At 40.0% G+C, this 20,590-nt stretch overlaps 1 protein-coding gene across 1 annotated transcript; it reads right to left on the minus strand.

Moving 5' to 3' along the window:
• Nucleotides 1-2,077: 2,077 nt before the first annotated feature.
• LOC127577971 (prestin-like) lies at nucleotides 2,078-8,061 on the minus strand. Its single transcript, XM_052029679.1, has 2 exons — nucleotides 7,944-8,061; nucleotides 2,078-4,260 (listed from the first exon to the last, which is right to left on the minus strand). The coding sequence occupies exons 1-2, from the start codon at nucleotides 8,059-8,061 to the stop codon at nucleotides 2,078-2,080; spliced, it is 2,301 nt and encodes a 766-aa protein (XP_051885639.1).
• Nucleotides 8,062-20,590: the final 12,529 nt, after the last annotated feature.

The raw sequence follows: 20,590 nt of genomic DNA on the forward strand, positions 1-20,590 counted from the left end.
CTTCTCTGAAAGTTATGGTGGAATTAAAATTCCAGCTCTGTGCTTATTTCCAGGAGACCAAATGTTGCTGGAACACATCATGTATGCATGATTTACCTTGCTTTAATCCTTTTGAAGCTGGAGTCTATATAGTGGTTAGTTTGCTCAATGCCCAGAATGGAGCGATTACAAATCAATTGAAAATAGTACCAGGAAAAAGAAAAGGAATAACCAGTGTCGGTTCTGCATCAGACTGATGGAAGTACCCTTGAACTTGGCTGCACGTTAAATTTGCCTCTACACAATGTGCAGTTAACAGGACTAAAAGCCAACAATTCCCTCACATCAGATGGCTCACGTATTTGGGTTCTTAAATAAGTGATAGTGGATGCATAAGTAGTGGTTTCCCAAAATTCTCTACATTCCTGAAGAATTCCAGTGGATTGGAAGGTAGTCAATAATATCATTGAAGAAATGAGTGAGAAAATAGGAAACAACAGACAAGTTAGACTGACATCAGTTGTTGGAAAAATTGTTGGAATCCATTTTTAAGGATGTACTAACAGGTCACAAAGTAAATTACAATATAAAGCAGAATTTGGATGGCATGCAGCCCCAAAACTACTGAAATAAAAGCATTCCTGTCAAATGTATTGTGGGATCCCCAACTTTTATTAATGGAAGCAGAGAGTACAAAAACAGGAAAGGTTTTTGTACTAACTCTATATAAAATATTGATGAAGCTTCAGGTGAAATAGTAGTTCTGGATGCCATACTTTAGACAGAATGTCAAAGCTTTAACAAGGCTGCAGGAGAGGTTTACTGAAATGGCATGAGGATTGAGGGATTAAGTTATATGAGAGACTGAAGAACCTGCAGTTGTTCCTCCTGAGAGCAGAAAGGAAATATGTTGGCATTCAAAGTTAGTGAAGGGTTTTGATAATCCAAGTGTGTAGAAATTGTTTTCAGTGGCAGAGGGGGCCAGTAACCAGTGGCCAAAAATTTATGGTGACAGCAAAAGCAACCGGAAGTGACCATGGGGCTAGTGTGTGTAACCAGGAATGCATTGTATGGGTATTGCAGCATGATGTAATTACCGGATCTACATCCAGGGGCTGGACTACTGAGCAGGAGCTTTAACCTCCTCACACAAACTGCAGAATTTAAATTCCAACACTCAAACAAATCAGTAATGCATATCTAGCATCAGTAATGGTAGCCACAAAACTACTCAGGTTGATGGAAAAACTCTTCTAATTCTCGGATGTCCTCCAGTTCAGGGCCAGTGAGAGATAGGTAATTTACATTGGTGTTGGATGGGGGAACAAGTATTTTTTCACAGTCACAGTCTGGATCAAGTACATTTCCATTCTGAGTTGACAATACACACTTATTTACATACTTTGTGGAGATTGAAAATAAAGTAAATCAAACAAGCAGAGAAGGAAATGTAGGCCTGTAGTGGGAGAAGAATGCTAGTTAGATGACAGGAAATATTTTTAAAGAATTTGTGGTAATTCCATCATACTTATTTCTATTTTGATGGTGAGTTCTATATTAATATTAATTTTATTCTTCTTGGAAGAGACCTTAATCTACAGGCAAAGAAAATGAAATATTTCATCCATTCTCTGATCTGCTGTTGAAAAAGGGTTAAGGGACATACATTTTTAATGAGAATTTGAATGTATTTTGTTCTCACAATCAAAAAATACTGTACGTGGCACTCAGCACCAACTGAGTCTCAAAGACACGCTGGAAGTCAACCACTCCAGCCAACAGTTACAAACATCAAAATGCAGAAAATTCAATTCAAGCGTTAATACTGAATGGGTGAATAAGTTTCTTCATGCTTTTTTTTCCATTTTCATTGGTGTGCTTTCTCTCCTTGGATATTATTATTGAAAAATACTATTCTAAGCCATCATTATAAATACTATTTGTCAGAAAAAAGCAATTACTTTATATAGATTGTGTCCATTTGAATGTTCTGCTTTATTATAATGAAATTAGAACCAACAAAATGCCACAGCAGAAATATGGTATCAAGTGCGGATCATGATTTCCGTGATTGCTTGAAGAGTGCACAGATTTTTTTTTATAAGGCTGATTCATATTCAATAATCCTCTGATTTGCTGATTTAATATCAGTCCTTTGATTGGAAATATTCTCTCCTCTCTCCCTTGGACTAATGCTTTCATCTGTGCTGTTATTTGCATCCGTCTTAATTTCAATGGTGTCACATTCGGTTACCTTTTCATCATTTGTCTCAAGAATGCACTTGGATCCTCGGAGACTCTGGTTTCTCTCTGCTGCTTGTTGCAGGGTAAATAGTACAGCATCATGGATACTGCTGCAAGTGAAGCTTTGGCTTGTTGCTTTGAAGTAACCCAGTTGTTGTATAGTCTTTAAAACTCCACTTGAACAACCAGCAAGAATAAAGCCAATGCCCACACTTTGATATTTCTTAAATAGATAAATTAATGCATTTACCCCTTCATCATCCACAAAGCTAACCGACCCACAATCCAAAATAACAGTGTGAACAACTGCAGTTTGTTTGGATATTCTACGCCTATATAGTGCAGTATGATTTATTCGCCTCAGAGCATTTTCATCCATTGCAAGGAACTGTGTGGATTCCATTAACATATGATATTTATCTTCCTCAGTGTATAATTCATTATCACTTCCTGAATTTCCACCAGACCAAAGGTAACAATTCACCTTAACTTTCATACAGTACAATAAATAATCAACATTCCCATAATAAATAGAATCAAATATTTTTATAATTTTAATGCCAACTATTTCTTTGGCAGTTTTCTCCATAGACAAATCTACATAGTTTTCTGTATTGGGAATATGACCTAAAATGGCAATAGAAGGCCTTTGAAGTCTGTGTAGAGTGAGCAAAATGGAGAAGATTATGCCCACTCCTAAACCAATATCTATGCCTAAGAGACTAACGGCCAAAAATGTTATCATTCCAACCACAAACTCATATTTGCTCTTCTTACATGTAAAACAGTTTTTCCAGAAAAACTTGAAGTACCATCCCAGATTTGAAATTACAATGGCACCAAGAACTGCTTTTGGCACTAATGGAAGCAGAGATTCTGCACAAAGTAAAGCTGTAAGACTCAGACCAGCTGCTACCAACCCTGCAGCTTGGGTTTGACCCCAGGCTTTTTCCTGAACCACAGTTTGTTCCCAAACCCCAGATGCAGCAAAAGTACCCAGAAATGATAGCAAAAGATCACAGACCCCCAAAACAATAGTCTCCTGATGCGGATGATAACTTTGGTTGTGTTTTTTGGAATTTTCACTCCCTAACGAAATGCTAACTGCAAAGGTTACAAGGGCAACAGCAACAGCATCTGCAGCAACACTGGATATCAAGGAAAAAGAAGGAAGGATGGGTTTTGGCAAAGTAAATGGATAATTATTTATCAGCCTGATATTGTAGCTGTGCTCTAGTTCCAACCAGAATGACAAAAACATGGAAACAGCTATTGCAATAAACTCTACAGGTATAAGATGCCTACTGTAAATGCAGTTTATTACTTTAAAAGGTGTCAGAAATGCCAATGTTGTCAATCCTGTAATCACTGAGACAATGTTTATTTTATTAGTATTTGCAATTATGTCTTTGGAAGAATAAATGAGTGATAAAGGACCATGATGAAATGGCCCATCGATACCAAGTAATACAGTCAGGAAGATGATTAGTAGGTGCAAGGCTGTTCCAGCTCTGAAGCCCAGCATAACAGACTTGGAGATGTAAGTTCTTAGGAAACTGAGGCGAAAAATTCCCATCAAAATTAAAATAATTCCAGAAACACAAGTGAGAGTAGCCACATGCAGTTCTCGTGAACATTTTGGAGAACAGTCACTGTCAGAAGCAGATTCTTGAACTTCAATATGGCTTGTGCTCTTGGCAATGAGAAGAGCAGTGATTGCAGATGTTCCATAGGACAGATGTTGAGTTGTGCCAAGAAGGCAATATAAGATAGTGGTAACTAAACTTGTGTAGAGCCCATTAACAGCTGGCTCTCCAGCACATACTGCAAAAGCAAGGGACAGAGGAATTGTGAGTAGACCCACACTAATTCCAGACAGCAGATCTCCTATAATCCATGTCTTTACTTTATACCTGGGAAACCATCTAAAGAAAGGAAAAATTCGCCAGAATAATTTCTTTAAATTATATGAAACTGGTAAAGTTAGTTCAGATGCTTTTCTCTCATATTCGCACAATTTTTCTGTGTTGTGGTAATCTATGCGATGAAAATAAGGAATGTCACCTATAAATGAAACTCTATGTGGTGTCTTTGCAGCAAAAGTGTAGTTTCTGTCAGTTCTGACCAGTGGGATGTTTGAACCAGATGGATCGGCATTTGTGTCACTGGACCAAAAGGACTCTGAACTTCCCAGCATTTTCTTCAGCTTTATGGTCTTCTCTTCCCTTCTTCACATCATGTTCACTATTGTCTCCATCGAATATTTCTCACATGTTTTCATTTTTCAAACATCTACAAAGAAAATAAAACTACAAATAGATAAATTATACTTAGAGTAATATAGCACCAAAACAGGCCCTTCGGCCCAACTTGTCCATGCCAACCATAGCATCCTCCCTGCTAGTCCCAGTTGCCCGAGTTCAGCCCATAACCCTCCAGGCCCCTCCCCTCCATGTACCTATCCAAATGCCTCTTAAATGTTGCAATTGTACCCGCCTCGACTATTTCCTCTGGCAGCTCATTCCAGGTGAATGTGTAAAGAAGTTACCTCTCAGGTCTCTTTTAAATCTCTCCCCTCTTATCTTATATCTGCACCCTCCAGTTATGGACATCCCAATCCTGGGGAAAGACTATGACTGTCCACCTTATCCATACCCCTCATGATTTGATAAACTCCTATGAGGTCATCCCTCATTCTCCTACACTTCAAGGAATAAAGATCCAGTGTGGCCAAGCTCTCCTGATAACCCAGGCCCTCTAGTCCAGGCCCTCTAGTCCAGGCAACATCCTCTTAACTTTCTTCTGCACCCTCTCCAGCTTTACAATGTCTTTCCTATAACAGGGTGACCAAAACTGTACACAATACTCCAAGTGCGGCCTCACCAACGACTTTTATAACTGCAACGTAATGTTCCGACTCCTAAACTCGATGCCCTGACTGATAAAGGCCAGCATGCTAAATGCCTTCTTCACCACCCCATCTACTTGCACAGCCGCTTTCAGTGAACTGTGCACTTGTACATCCAGGTCCCTCTGTTCCACAACATTCACTAGTCCCCTGCCATTCACCGTATAAGTCCTACCCTGGTTTGACTGTCCAAAATGCATCACCTCACACTTATCTAAGTTGAAATCCATCTGCCATTCCTCAGCCCATCTCCTTAACTGATCAAGGTCTCTTTGCAATACTTCTGTTCATTTTTGTGTGATTTTATTATTCACTCCAAAAATTTCAGCGTGTGGATCCTAGTACTCTTCAACTTCCCAAGCTTTTTGCCTGGTATTGGCAGTCAGCAGTGAAACTGAGGCAAAAGTATGAAAAAAATCCCCACAAAGATCGATAGAGTCATACAGCATGGAAACCTATCAACCTGCTCACTTTTGCGATGTGGGAGGAAACCAGAGCACCCAGAGGAAACCCACGCGGTCACAGGGAGAAAGTTCAAACTCCACACAGGCAACACCCAGAGGTCAGAATTGAACCTGGTTCAGCGGCTCTACCGGCTGCACCACTGTGAGCTAAGCCATAAAGAATTATAGAGTCATAGGGTCATACAGCATGGAAGCAGGTCCTTCGGCCCAACTGGTCCATGCTGACCAAGATTCCCATCTAAGCTACTCCCATTTGCCCACATTTGGCACATATCCCTCTTAACCTTTCCAATCAATGTACCTGTCCAAGTCCTTTTAAATGTTGTTAATGTACCTGCCTCAACTACTTCCTCTGCCAGCTCATTCCATATACTGACCACCCTCTGGGTGAAGAAGTTGCCCTTCAGGTTTCTATTAAATCTCTCCCTTCTCACCTTAAACCTATGCCCTCTAGTTCTTGATTCCCCTGGGAAAAAGACTGTGTGCATTGACCCTATCTATGCCCCTCATAATTTTATTCACCTCTGTAAGATCACCTCTCATTCTCCTATGTTCCTATGAAGAAAGTCCCAACCTGCTCAACTTCTTTCCATAGCTCAGTCCTTTAAGTTCTGGCAGCATCCTCGTAAATCTCCTCTGCACTTTGCAGCTTAATGGCATCTTTCCTTTAGCAGGGTGACCAAAACTGGACACAATATTCCAAATGCAGCCCCGCCAATATCTTGTCCAACTGCAACATAACATCCCAACTTCTACACTCAATGCCCTGACTGATGAAGGCCAGAGTGCCAAAAGCACTATTCACCACCCTGTCTACCTGCAACACTACTTTCAGGGAAAGTCCCTCTGGCATGGACTTCCCTTTGTTCAATGTCAATCACCATCGGTGGTCAATTCAACAGGATCCCTCTCACCATCCACCTGCTGCAATATTAACTGATCATAAACAGCAATCCAGGAAGGAGAAAGCACAAATTTTAATTTACAGTTCATACATTTTACAGATCAGCCATAAAAATCATATTCACATATGACTACAGAAGAGGCTAAAATATCATGAGTAAGCTTTTTTAAAAATAAATAGATATCCATTATATTTTGAAATATTTATGTCAGAATTGCAATATATACACAAAATAAAATTTTTATGTCAGCAGTTTTGCAATTGATGGAATGGTTGTTATTGGAGGAGTAATTATTTTTGATGTTCAAGATTGCAGAATTAGAAGTATGCAGATATCTTGGAGCATTGTAAGGTTAGAGATCTTTAGAGATAGGAAGGGGCAAGATTTCAAAACAAGGATGAGAATGTTAAAATTGAGGCATTACTTAACCAGGAGCCAATATAAGTCTGCAAACCAAGTGATGATGGTAAAGGGGAGAACGAGGGAGGCCAGTCAAGAACAAAAAACAAAAAAACTGCAGGTGCTGGAAATCTTAATTAAAAACAAGCAGCATCTGTGGAGAGATGTTAAGTCTGTTTTTCTCTGCACAAATGCTGCCTGATGGATTGGAATAGGCTTGGCTGGAATTATCAAAGTCATGAATGAGTGTTTCAACAGTCAGTGAGCTGGGGCTGAATCAAGAATGTTATTATGTTGCAAGTTGCCTGAGTTAGTGATGAGTATGGATATATGATCAGAAGCTCATCTCTCTATTACATATGACGCCAGAGTTGTGAATGACTGGTTCAGTCTCAGGGATGCCGAGGCGAGGGAGGACTTAGCGGTTTTCGTGAGTGGGATTGAAGACAAAGATTTTAGTCTTCACAGTATCTAACAGGAGGAAGTTACTACTCATCCAGTACTCTGTGTTGTACGCTGAGCTGTTGTCAATGAACAATAGCCTGACATACGTGTTCCAGTTGTCCAGGTGGTCCAGAGCAGAGTGGAGAGCCAACAAGATAACGCCCACTGTAGACCCATTGTGGCAATAGGCAAATTGAAGCAAGTCCAGGTCCTTAGCGAGGCAGGAATTGATTGGAGTCGTAACCAACACCTCAAAGCACTTCATTATGATTGATGTAAGCACTACTGGACGGTAGTCATTGAGGCAGGTCACCCAGCTCTTCTTGGGCACTGGTACAATTGATGCTACCCTGAAGCAGGAGGGAACCTCAGACTGCAGAAGCGAGAGGTTGAAGATGTCCCTGAACACTCCTGTGCAAGTCAGCACAGGTTTTTAGCATTCAACCAGGTACGCTGTCAGGGCCTGATGCTTATGAGGGTTCACCCTCCTGAAAGATGTTCTGACGTCAGCCTCATTATTCTCCCTCACAAAGCACGTATAAAAGGCATTAAGCTCATTAGTGAGGATGCGACATTGCCGCTTATGCTATTCTTTCTCACCTTGTAGGAGGTGATAGCATACAAGCCCTGCCACAGCTGTTGAGCGTTTGTTTGTGTCTCCAGCTTCATCCAGAACTGCCTCTTCACCTGGACTTCTTGTAGCTCTCTGGATCGCCATTATCTCTGGATTCATTGTCAAGAGCAAAGTGTGCTAAAGGGATGTGTAGACAATCTTTTTGTGCAGAGAATGATTTTGATCTGGAACTCACCAGATAAAAGAGTGGAACAGAGGCAATGAAGGCTTTCAAAAGGAAATTGGATGAGCACTTGAGGGAAAATATCTTGTAGGTCTGTGGGCAAATAGATAATTTTACAGTAGTAAAAAGCTGGTGTGGGCTCAATGAGCTGAAAGTCCTCCTCTGTGCTGTAGCAATTTTATGGTTCTAATTACAACAGGAGCAAATTGTTTCGTGGCTATCAGGAGGGGACAGTCTGCCAGAAGTCGGATCAGTTGATTAGATGAGGTTTTGAGGCAATTAATGCGCAAGGCAAGTCCAGGCAAGAAAACATTGAAGATTCAGCTGCTCCCAGTCCAATAGGAAACATTCAAAAAGCCAAAGAAAAGAAAGCTTACCTCGGATTCTTCTGGCTGCAATCCTGCCCACTGTCAATTTATACCAGCAGGATTGGCAGTGGTTGGAAGCTTCAGCTAAAACAGTATGTGGATCCAATTGAAGCCATCATAACACAAGTCTGACAGTGTCATTAGGTTTCTGTTTGTTTAAGGTTGCTGTATGTCTGAAAGTAAAAATTTTGTTAAAATGGCTTCCAGGATAAATGGATCAGGAGTTCCCAAACCTGAGGTTATACTTGCATGCACCGTTCCTGCCACATGGCCGGGATTAAAGTCAGTTAAAGAATTCAGCAAATGTAAAAGCTCCACTCTTGGCACTGCTGTGAATAAAAACATTGAATCGTTATTCCTTTATTTCTGCACTTACCCATTTCCTTGGGCTTCCTTGTGCTGTTGTTTTGGCTGATCAGCAGAACTGTAGTGGTGTTTGTGTTAATGTAGAGAGAGTTGAAGTGAACCTTTGTAACACTGCTGTGAAGTCCAAATGTAGTCTCCCAAATAAGGACCAGAATAGAGACCATTAGTATCTTTGCCAAAAATATACGTGATATATAGTAACTCAATCTATTAGTATGATATTGGCCTTTACAACTGGGTACACATCAAATGTCCACTGCCAAAACACTTCTAAGATTTTACCCATTGCTCACAGAAATAAAATTAATATAATTTAGAATTTACAAAATCATATAACTTATTTATTTGTCATGCTCATTGGTCATTTAACAGTTGGAGTACATTCGGTGTATGGTTAATTATTGCATTAAGTATTCTGTCTTATGAATCATTTAAATTAAAGAACACAACAGAATTCCTTAAAACACATATTTGAAATTAAAAACTGTATTTGCATTCCCTGTTGACTGTTACTTTTTTAGCAGCTAATTTTAGATGAGCACTGAGCTCACTTCCCTATTTTTTTACATTGGCAGCAAATGGCTTAACTCCCCATGAAAGTATCCCTTAAATTGGCAACAGCTCAGGAGCACTGGGGTAGTGCTCAACACTACCAATCATCAGACACAGATGATAGTCAACTTCTGCTCAGTTTCTGATCTCGGCTATATCAAGTCTGAGGTGCTAAATGGAAGCAGAAAATTAGAAGCAAGAGTCACCCTGGCTGTATCAGTGTCAGTGACTGCTCTTTGAAGTTGGTAACCAGATCTGCTTGTATCTATGGCCCTTTACAGCTGGGAATCCCATCAATTATTCACTCCAAAATTCCAGTCTGGAGAATTACATATTGCTCACAGGGATAAATTGCAAAATTATCTAAAAATTTGTTTTTGAAAATACAAAATGGGATCTGTTCCTGTTCCTGCAGTTTCCCTCCCTTGTTCCATCCCACTGGGCCAGACTTCGAAATATACCTTCTGTCCTGCCTGGGTTTGCATTTTGCTGCATTTTATTCCTATTTCTCTTATTTCCTCTCCAAACTCATCTTATCCATGAGACTCACCTCCTGTTCTCTCAACTCTATTCCCAATATACTGCTGACCACCCAGTCTCCCCTCCTGGTTCCCATATTAGTTGATGTTATTAGTGGACATCTGTCCTCAGGTACTGTCCCCTTCTTATCCAAAGTTGACATCAATACATCTCCTCAAGAAACAACCATTGACTCCTCTGTAACTGCAATACCTCCACCTCCATTGTCGTTCTGATGAAGGGTCTTTGACCTGAAACATTAACTCTGTTTCTCTTTCCACATCTGCTGCTTGACCCAGCACGTTCTGTTTCTATTTCTTTCTCCATGGCTCTCTTCCTGAGTCCTTGGACATGCTGCCACCTCCCAAGTCTCTTCCTATCTTTCCCCACACACTATGTTTGAGGCCCACAAATGTCCTATGCGAAGGGGCTGGGGGTGAACTATTCCTATTCTTCACCCTTTGACACAGTTGGCCATATCACACTCTTCTACTTGCTGCTTCACCATTCAGCTGGGCAGGACCACACTTGCCTACTTCCGTCCCTACCCTTCCGCTCATCGCCAGAGAATCACCGGCAATGGCTTCCTTTCTCTTCCCACTCCCATGCCATTACCTCCAAGTACCTGCCCTGGGCTGCCTCCCATTCCTCACCTACATGTTGTCCCTCATTAATACCATCTAAAACAGTGTCAATTCCCACATGAAAACTGACAACACCCAACTCTGCCTCAGCACCATAAACTTCATTCTGTCATCTGGACTCTAACCTCTTCCTGCCCCCTTTAGCCCTGACTCTATCCCTCTCACATGTTCTAGCATCAAACCCTCTTCACCTTTGCATTTGCTGGCTTGCATTGGCCTCTGGTTAGGAAATGCCTCCATTTTCACATTTCTCATCCTTGTTTTCAATTACTTCCACTGCCTTGCTCCTGCCATCCCTGTAATCTCCTCCAGGCCTATGATGCTCCAAGTTATCCATGCTCCTCTAATTCTTGCCTTTTGAGCACCATGGATTTATTGCTTTCAGATGCCAAGTTCCGAAGCTGTGGAATCCCCTTCCTAAACCTCTTCATCTCTCTTTACTCCTTTAAGACATTCCTTTCTCCAAACTTAGTCCTCTGCCCTCTTATCTCTTTATGTCAGTTGGTTTCATTCTTTGCAGGGTAGCAGTCTAATGAAGTCCCTTGAACATTTCACAGAGCAAAGGCACTACATAAATTGTAGCTGTTATCACTGCCAGCCAGAAAACTGTCTGTGACCCATCTTTTCAGAAATAAAACATCATGCTCAACACAAAGAGGAGAAAAATAGAGAAAAAAATATTTTTAAAAAACTTAATCTAAGGCTTCAAAACAATATAATGCAGCTGCTGGAAATCTGAATGAACAAAAGAAAATGCTAGAATTGCTCAGCAGGTCAGACAGCATCTGTGGAAAGAAAATAGATCTAATGTTTCAGATTGATGAGCTTTCATCAGATATCACCAACCTGAAACTTTAACTCTGTTTCTTTCTTTACCTGTACAGCCTGATCTGCTGAATACTGCCAGCATTTTCTGATTCTTTTTTGGCTACATATTTTTTTTAAATCCTTAATTGAGCTATGCTGCCATGGGCATTTGCAGCATTGCCACAATAAGAATTTGAAAACTCCTCTGTTTGAAAACACCAAGTGTCACCATTGCCAGCTCTTTGCTGTAATACCATCAAACCTGGTATCTCTTGTCTGTGATCATTACATCTTGTCTCAGAGTCCTCAATAATTAGAGTGTTATGTCTGTGCTCAGACTTGAAACTAGTGCTTTCACTTCATTATGCAAAAGTGCAGCACTTAGATGTGTAATAAACTTAAGAAATGTGCCTAAACTGGGCAGGATGTCAAAGTGTGACAAATCAGTTACCCTCATTGTCAATTATCGAAATATCTGCACCTTATTTACTGTTTACTTATTAAGCGCAGTTCAAATTGTATTGAGCGTTGTTTCAGGGTTATAGATAAGACTTTGTTTATCTTTTTTCTTTCCTTTGGGTGCTGTTCAGGCACTCACTGAACAGAGACCACATGATGCAAATTGTAAAGTCTCTGACAAGATTCTCTTCCCGCACAATAGGTCAAGTGAGCAACAAACTAATTGACCACTGTTCAAACATTCACTGACATACACCAATTTGACTCGCCATCTTTTTTATTTCGTTAGTGTCCATGCATTTTTCCCCACTGCTATCAGATTTCTGAACCAATCACCTCTTACACCCCCTTCCTTCTGCCAGTCTCAGACCCTCTACCTCTCTTGTTATTCCGTTATTGTCACTTTAGCACTTTTTGCACTACTTCACATTGCACTCCTATCATTGCACCATTCTGCTGTTTGTGTTCATTTGTTCATTGTGTTCATTGCTGTATTTATTGTTGTATATTGTTTACCCTGTGAGCTTCACGGGTGCAAGGAATTTCATTGCACCCTGGTGTATATGACAATAAACTAATCTGAATCTGTAAATGAAGTGAAAGTACCTGTCATGGATCCTTCTTCACTTCTTACATTTTCATTGTTTCCCAGATTAGAAATGAGCACTGTTTTAGCATGCTAATCCACTGAGTCAAAACATATTTTTACCTGCACTTCTTTGCCTGATTTTATAATATACAAATCATTATCACTCATTCAGGGTGGTGAGAAAGGCACACTTGCCTTCATCGATCAAAGCATTGAGTACAGGAGTTGGGACGTCACGTTGCAACTGTACAAGACGTTGTGTGCAGTTCTGGTCACCCGGCTATAGGAATGACATTATTAAGCCGGAGAGGATGTAGTAATGGTTCACGAGGATGTTACCAGGACTGGAGGGCTTGAGTTATGAGGAGAGACTGGATAGGCTAAGACATCTTTTCCTGGAGCACAGGAGGCTGAGAGGTGACCTTATAGAAGTAAATAAAATCATGAGGGGCGTAGATAAGGTGGTCACAGTTTTTTTTCCCAGGGAAGGGAGTCTAAAACTAGAGGATATAGATTTAAGTTGAGAGGGGAAAGATGAGCAATTTTTTCCACACAGAGGGTGCTGGTTATATGGGACAACCTGCCAAAGGAAGCTGTAGATGCAGGTAAAATTACAATGTTTAAAATACATTTGGACAGGTACATGGATAGGAAGGATTTCAAGGGATATGGGCCGGATGCAGGCAAATAGGACTAGCTCAGATAGACGTCTTGGTCAGCATGAACAAGTTAGGCCAAAGTTTTCCATGACTCGATAAGAAATTAGTGTCACATGTAATATGATGAAGTTGTTATTGTCATAGGCTAGCAATCAAAAGCTGGTTTAATGCCACAAATATGATTGAACCTCATGTCCATAGTTCTGTACCATGTCCTTTACTGTCATGTACAATATTAATGATATGCTGAAGGTCTCTATTTCTTTACAAGTCAATTTATATGCAGACAACACTGTTACCAGAACTTTGAAAGATGGCTAACTATTTTTTAAGCCACCTAGCACCAAATCATTCCTAACCAGATCCAATTAAGGATTTAGCAGGAACTAAACCCACATGAATGCTGCAAATAATGGATTCATTTGAATGCTTATTAGATAACTCTTAAGCATGCTCCTAAAAATGTGGAAGAGAAATGCCAGAAAATCAAATAGAACAGTCCTGGCAATGAGTTATTTATTCTGGTTTGGGAGGGGAAAGGGACCAATAATGGCCAATTCACCCCAAAAGAATCATACTTGTTGTCTATAATCATCGACACCTTGACATATGACTGTGGTTTGAAACCAGCCAAATATGTGTCCATACAGTTGGTAAACAAGCTGAAATGAAAACCAAAATAGAGTAATAAGGCAACTTACATTTGACAGTACTTTAAGCTAATTTAATATTAGTTCATGCATTTTCATCTGAATCAAATGTTGAGAGATTAACCATTTCTAGTTTAATAAACTACCTCTGTTAGAGATTCAAAGGCCATGAATTTGCATAAAGTGTCACTGACTGTTTGAAGTTCAAGCTGGCAAGTCAGCCTGCTTTTTTCAAAGTGCAGTCCCAACAATCCATTCCTGAATGTTTTTCCACCCACAGCATAATCCAGCTAGGAGAGAAGATGTAAATAGCACAGGGAATTAAAAAATGGTGTCAGCAATGAAACAAAGAGAGAATCTGAAAAAAACCACTTCATAAATCATGCAGAGAGAGAGAGAGCAACAATGCCTAAGGAAAGAAGCAGAAATCATTGAATGTGAAAGGCTGTATGGTGGCTAAGCAAAAGATGAAATCAGCTTACCCCAATCTTCTGGACTGGTGTAGAAGGTCAAGGACAGTGAGGTCAGAGTAAAAGCAGGAAAGGCAATTAAACTGAAGAGCAACTGTAAAGCAATCAGCATTTCAACAAATATTTCTTTACCCTCCCCAATGCAGTGGAAGACGGCATTGTGAACATTGATTATAGTATACGAGATTGAATACAATTAGCAAGCAGCTGATTACAACAGTAACTCAGCTCCTTGCAGGTGCAGCTGCAGCTCCAAGGTCTCACTGTTAACGCCTGGAAAGAGAGTTTAAGTTCTTGGACAGTGTATGAGAGGGGGTGAATAGTTGGGTTTACTATTTATGAACTTTATGGGGAAATGCCTGAGGTGAGTGGTGTGGGTGGAATGCTTTTGAAATGCAGTCACTGTTGTGATGTTGGAAAGGTTGTGGTTAGTTTGTGCACAGCAAACATCCACAGTTGAGAATATAATGACGGCTGGATAATATCATTTCATAATGTAGACATGTCTTTGAGAATTAAATATTGGGCAGAACACTTCAGAAAAGTGCAATGGGATCTTGTATATCCATCTGAGAGAACAGAAGGAAAACGAGTTTGTTGCCTCATCTCAAAGATGGCACCACTGACAGCCTGCATTGAAATGTCAGCCTAGATTGTGTTGCTGGAGTTGCAAACCTTCTCACAATATTCTCACCTGGTAGCAAAATTGTTAACAGGCGAGTCATAGATGGTAGTGCTAGTCCTGGCATAGGTTTTCAACCCAGTGAATATGCTACTAATCTATCAATCAATGCTGACAAACTTTACTCTGGTTGCCCTTCTTAGATTTTGACAGTCCTGCTATATGTTTTTATTCTTTATTCAGAAGATATATTTTATAATGTTTGCAATATTTGCAAAAATACAGCAGGAAATCTCATTTCATACTTGAGCCGAATTTTACTCGAGTCTAAAATTAGTGAGCCTAGTTTGAATCTAAAATTAGTAGACACGAAAAAATATACCCCAGATATCTAGTATCGGCTGTTCTTTTTAATCCTACAAGCGCTTACAAACCAATCTACAAACTCAGTGCAACACCTCAGATCCTGCAAGGTGCTAATTCAACCTTCTGTCAATTGTACCAATTATGTCCACAAGATGGCAGTTTAACACAGCCATTTCTACTATATAAAACAAGTGATCTCCAACTCTTTCAAAGCATGTATAACATCATATATACTTACAACAAAAATGTTTAAAATATTTGGTACATTTTACTAATGCAATCTATTTCCTTGTGCTATGTTGTAAATTAAGGGAAAAATTATTGATGGGTGTTGGAAGAAAGATATGTACACTGTAGTAATTCATCACTAATAAACTAATCGAGCCAATTTAGTTTCCGTTAGAAGTTGGACAGAAACTTGCAACTTGATCCCCTCAGAAAATATTAAGAAATTTTAAATTCCTTGTAAAAATAAATTTAAATTGCTCAAGCATTTAAAGTATTGGCACTGAAAATAATGTATGTTTCTTGCTCTGCCAGTTTAAAATCAAGCCAGTACTTCATCCCACTTTATTGGTATTGGAATTGGTTTATTTTTGTCACTGTACCGAGGTACAGTGAAAAACTTGTCTTGCATACCGATCGTACAGGTCAATTCATTACACAGTGCAGTTACATTGAGTTAGTACAGAGTGCACTGAGGTAGTACAGGTAAAAACAATACATATAATTTAAGTTTAAAAGCGTAGAACGATTATACTAAGGGTAATGAGTAGATCTGTAGAGAGCAGCTTGCGACGAGTCGCCATGCTCTGGCGCCATCTTTACATTGGTACAACTGAAGCTATGCTGTTACCGCTGGCAACATTAGTCCAGTGTTTTAACAGAATTAATTCATTTATTTTGTATAATTGGATGGCATATCAATATGTTAAGTATTCCTCCACTCATTTCAAACATATAACACAATATAATGATGTGCCTTCATTACATCAAGCACCAGATAAACTTAAAGCAATCACCCTTACTTTGTGTCATTCTTTAACCTATGCTTTTACAGTCAGAATCTGAGGGAAAGTATCAATGGAGCATGTGCCAGATTTAATTAGAATTTGCCACATGGCCCAGAACCACATTCCAGGATACTGGTGCTGCCTCCTCCTCATTTAAAGTGCAGACTGCAGCCTGAAGGCTCCAAGGAATAGCCTTCAGAGACCCACGCATTCCAGCTATCAGAAAGTTACTGTCTGCCACTGGCAGAACTGTGCAGTTATTCCATTGGGCCACAGCAGGGGATAACAGGAGGATGAACTTAACATAATTTAATGATGTTACTCTCACTAGCTCTCCCCTGCCTCCTTTTCCATCAAGCTTGCAAAAAGGACAATCTTCTGCATTAAACTAATGATCCTGTCTGATTGTCCTTAATGCATATGTAAGGCAATATATGTGCTGGTGTGCAAATCTAACTCACACTCAAAGTGAAATAAAACTTCAGCATTAATTTGCTAAAAACCTTTTTATCTACCCTGAAATGTCCTTTACCTATTCTCAAATTGCACTTATGAAAATGACGTTTGCTGCGGGACAACAAAGACAGGCATTACACCACTTGTGCCAGGTATTTTGTTTGCAAGTGTGCACAGTTGAAGAATGGGCAATGAAAATGGACTGAAAATTTCACCAAAATTGGTTACAAACATGTCAGAAATGCGACCCCACACTAAAGCCCAATCCTCAAAATTGAAATGTGACTACATTATACCATTATCTTGGCAAAAATAAAACTTTTAGTATCATTAATCCCCATTTGTAAACTTAGCCTCCAACCCCTCATTAGCCACTATCTAAAGTTGAACCACATTGCAACCTTGCTGTTCTACTTGGCTTCAAACTGAGCTTTGGCCACTCCATAACCAAGGCTACCTACATCAACCTCTGTAACACTGACCATTTCCACTTGTAGCCTGAGCCCATTTCCTACTGAGAGCTTCACTCATGCTCTGCTGGCTGACTTGCCACTTCCTCCCATTTGTAAAATTCAGCTCATTCACACTCTGTTCCCAAGTCTCATTAAAATCTTCAATTTTATGTTCAAATCACTCCATGACCACCCCATCCAATCTTTGTAATCCTCTTCTGCTCTCCAAAATCTCTTTTTGGGTTTTCCTGTGCATCCCCAAGCTACCTAGGACCTAAACTCTAGAATCTCTTCCAAGTCCTCTTCTCTCCTGCTTTTGAGAAGCTCCTCGAAAACTCTCTCTCTGACCAAGATTTTAGTCACTGACCAAATATTTCATTGTGTCTCTTATATTTTACTATGAAGGCAATATATCAATGCTAGTTACGCCTGTTGTTGCTGTTAGGCCAGCTTCATTGTGAAACATCACTTCCCACATAAATATTACTGTTCCAGATGGAATACATTATCCAGAATTCCAGGATCCAACATGCTGTCATAATCAAACCCTACAAGCTGACATTAGAAAGAAATTGCACTTTTCAAAACTATAGATCTTTAGGGGCCAAATATCTCCAGCAGGTAGTGGTGGAAGGGGGGAAACCTACCTTCCCTAATTAGTTCTCCTTCCTTCAGGCTCACTGGATGTCATTCTAGTATATTAAAGTAATATATCATTTTGCAGTTCTTCTGTTGTGATGTACTTCTAAATTCCTTCACAATTTACTTAAATTATCCATTTTATTAATAATGGATAAAGGGAATTTAGACAATGAAATGCTAATTATATCTTAGCCCCTGAATCCTGAACAAATGTTACAACGCTGAAAAAATTATGATTGGATCAGGGTTTGCACAGATCATTTTTTAAAAATTTGCCCCTTTTGACTTATCTTACATTTATGTCTCAAGGTGCTTCTAATTAGACAAAATTAGTGCTGACACACAGTACATGGATAAAGAGGATTCTAAAGGAGGAGATGGAAATGCAGGATGGAGAGATTTAGGACAGAAACTCCCAAAGTATGAGACCTATTGGTATTGTTTTATTATTGTCACTTGTACCGAGGTACAGTGAGAAACTTGTCTTGCATACCGATCGTACAGATCAATTCATTACACAGTGCACTGAGGTAGTACATGGTAAAAACAATAACAAGATACAGAGTAATACCTAGGCAACTCAAGCATTACTTTCCCTAGGTGAGGTAACGTAAGGATGTTTGCACCAAGTCCAGAGCCAGAGGAACACAGTTTGGGGATGGGAAAATTAAAAGGTGGAGAATACAACAAGGATAGAAATGTAGAAGGTTGTGATTATTTCTGGTGCCTGCTGGCCTAACATCCAACCCAACCTGATGCAGGTAGTCAGGTCCCATTGGGCTCTGGTTGGATAGCACAGCTCTGCAGTAAATGATGACTGGACTGAAATTTTTGAAACAGATATTGACAGATTTTACTGCACGAGAGCACTACTGGATATCCAAATGAATCACAGAAAACAATGTTCAGTCTATTCCCTTAAGGGTAGGTCAAGACCACGTAGAGATTTAAATGAGAATTTTAAATTTGAGCCTCCGGGAGACTTGGAGCCAAAGTAAATGAGCAAAGATTGAATAATGAGATATGTTACAGGCAGGGATCTGGCAGGAGCTGAAGTTTTTGAAGGTTGGAGATTGGGTAGCCAGCCAGCAGAGCATTAGAGTAGCAGAATCTGGAGGTTTCGGTTGTAGCTGGGCTGAAGTAAGCCTAAAATCAGCTTTCAGAGTTGCAGAACCAAATGACAGTATAAACAATGTGTTGATTTGAATAGTTTATATATGAAAGGAGAGTGCAAGAGAGATGAGCAGCCTCTTAACATTTTTCTCAGCTGGGGAGCCTGATCATATCATACTCAGCGCAGAATAATGTTGATTGAATAAAGAACAAATATCAGAAGATTATATCATTTCTGCATGTTGTAGGTAAGATAATAGAGAGGTACACTTATTACTGTAATTATAAATGGATTGTCAGGGAGGTATATGAAAGAACTGTGTCAGTTACTGGTATTACATTATACTGGTACAGTTTTTGAGTCACTAGGTTCCTCCCAGCTTTAGATTTCCATTGCAAACCCTGGCCCACATTTGTTTCCCCTCTTTCCTGACGTCAGATTCCCTTTCTTGTTCACAGGTGGTCTTATAGATCTTGGAATTTCCCACACAAAAACTGCTGTTGAACAAAGGTACAACTTTAGAATAAGATACAGATGTCACGTGGCCAGATTTCCCATGATCAAGCTTCACATGGTCATCGTGACTTGATCAAGCTTCCAGGAATTCCACCATAGTAAACCAATTCATGTAGAATATACACACCAACATGTACTGAATTGGCCCTGTTGTCATTTTTGTGTAATTCCACACAGCATTAAACCTGAGCCTTGCGTGTTTGTGTTCACCAGCCAACCTCACATTCAAAATTCACAGTGCATAAGTGCAACTTTTAGATGGAAATTAGCTTTAAGAAAATAATATAGAAAATGTAACAGTTTTGCACAAAACAGCATTCTGTTTTAGCCAAGGCAAATTAACAACCCTATCTGCATCTCAAAGGTTCTGACACAAGATCCACACATAGGGTATTAACTTTATATTCTGGATGATACTATTCTCTAGATTATTATTTGCCATCCGCCTTATTTCACTTCATTACCCATCCACGAATCACCACTTCCAGCCATCCCTCTCAACCAATTATTGATTCTTGGAACATGGTGGGGGGGGATGGGTTTGGGGGCGCTAATTAATGCATGAATAGGTTAATATTCTGTGTAGGATCACTAATCAGCATAAATGAGGATCACCTGTAAAGGAGAACAATCTACAGGAATCACGATTACTTAGAGGAGGGGGAATCCGTTATGTGTCAGAGTCCAACTTCAGAGCCTTGAGCACAGATATCTGAGCGACTGTTTCAATTTATTACCAATGTGTTCTGCACGACCAGACTGCACCTCTTAAACGAGTCACTATAGGAGGTCCCATCAGGCTTCGTGGCCCTGTCTAATAGAATCGTGGCCAATCAATATCAGAGACACAGTTTATCTGGTCTATCAGCACATTTCTGTTAATGGATGCTTGCTGTGCAAAACTTGTCTGCCACATTTCCCAGAACAGTGATTGCACTCCAAAACTGCTACAATGCGCGTTAGGGTGAACTGAAGCCGTGAAAGTTGCAAGCCTTCCTTTCGGAATCTTTTAGAGCTCAAGATTGAAGTTGCAGATCGAGGATCTATTGCCTCCATTCGTTCAGATCCGCGCTCGTTATCTGATCTCCTGGCTCAGTCTCCCCCCTCCCCCAACACGCGCACACACATGCGGTTTTCTGATTGGCCCGATGTCGAAGTTTTAATTTGCATTCTGTAGTCGGATTGG

Source organism: Pristis pectinata, chromosome 14, assembly GCF_009764475.1.
Source record: "Pristis pectinata isolate sPriPec2 chromosome 14, sPriPec2.1.pri, whole genome shotgun sequence".
NCBI classification, from domain to species: domain Eukaryota; kingdom Metazoa; phylum Chordata; class Chondrichthyes; order Rhinopristiformes; family Pristidae; genus Pristis; species Pristis pectinata.

What these genes read in the sequence shown, in the direction of transcription:
- LOC127577971 (XM_052029679.1), bottom strand. Translation starts at nt 8,061, where the DNA reads ATGGCGATCCAGAGAGCTACAAGAAGTCCAGGTGAAGAGGCAGTTCTG. An exon ending in ATGCTATCACCTCCTACAAG is followed by an intron (nt 4,261 to 7,943) that starts GTGAGAAAGAAT and finishes TTCATCGCATAG; the next exon opens with ATTACCACAACACAGAAAAA.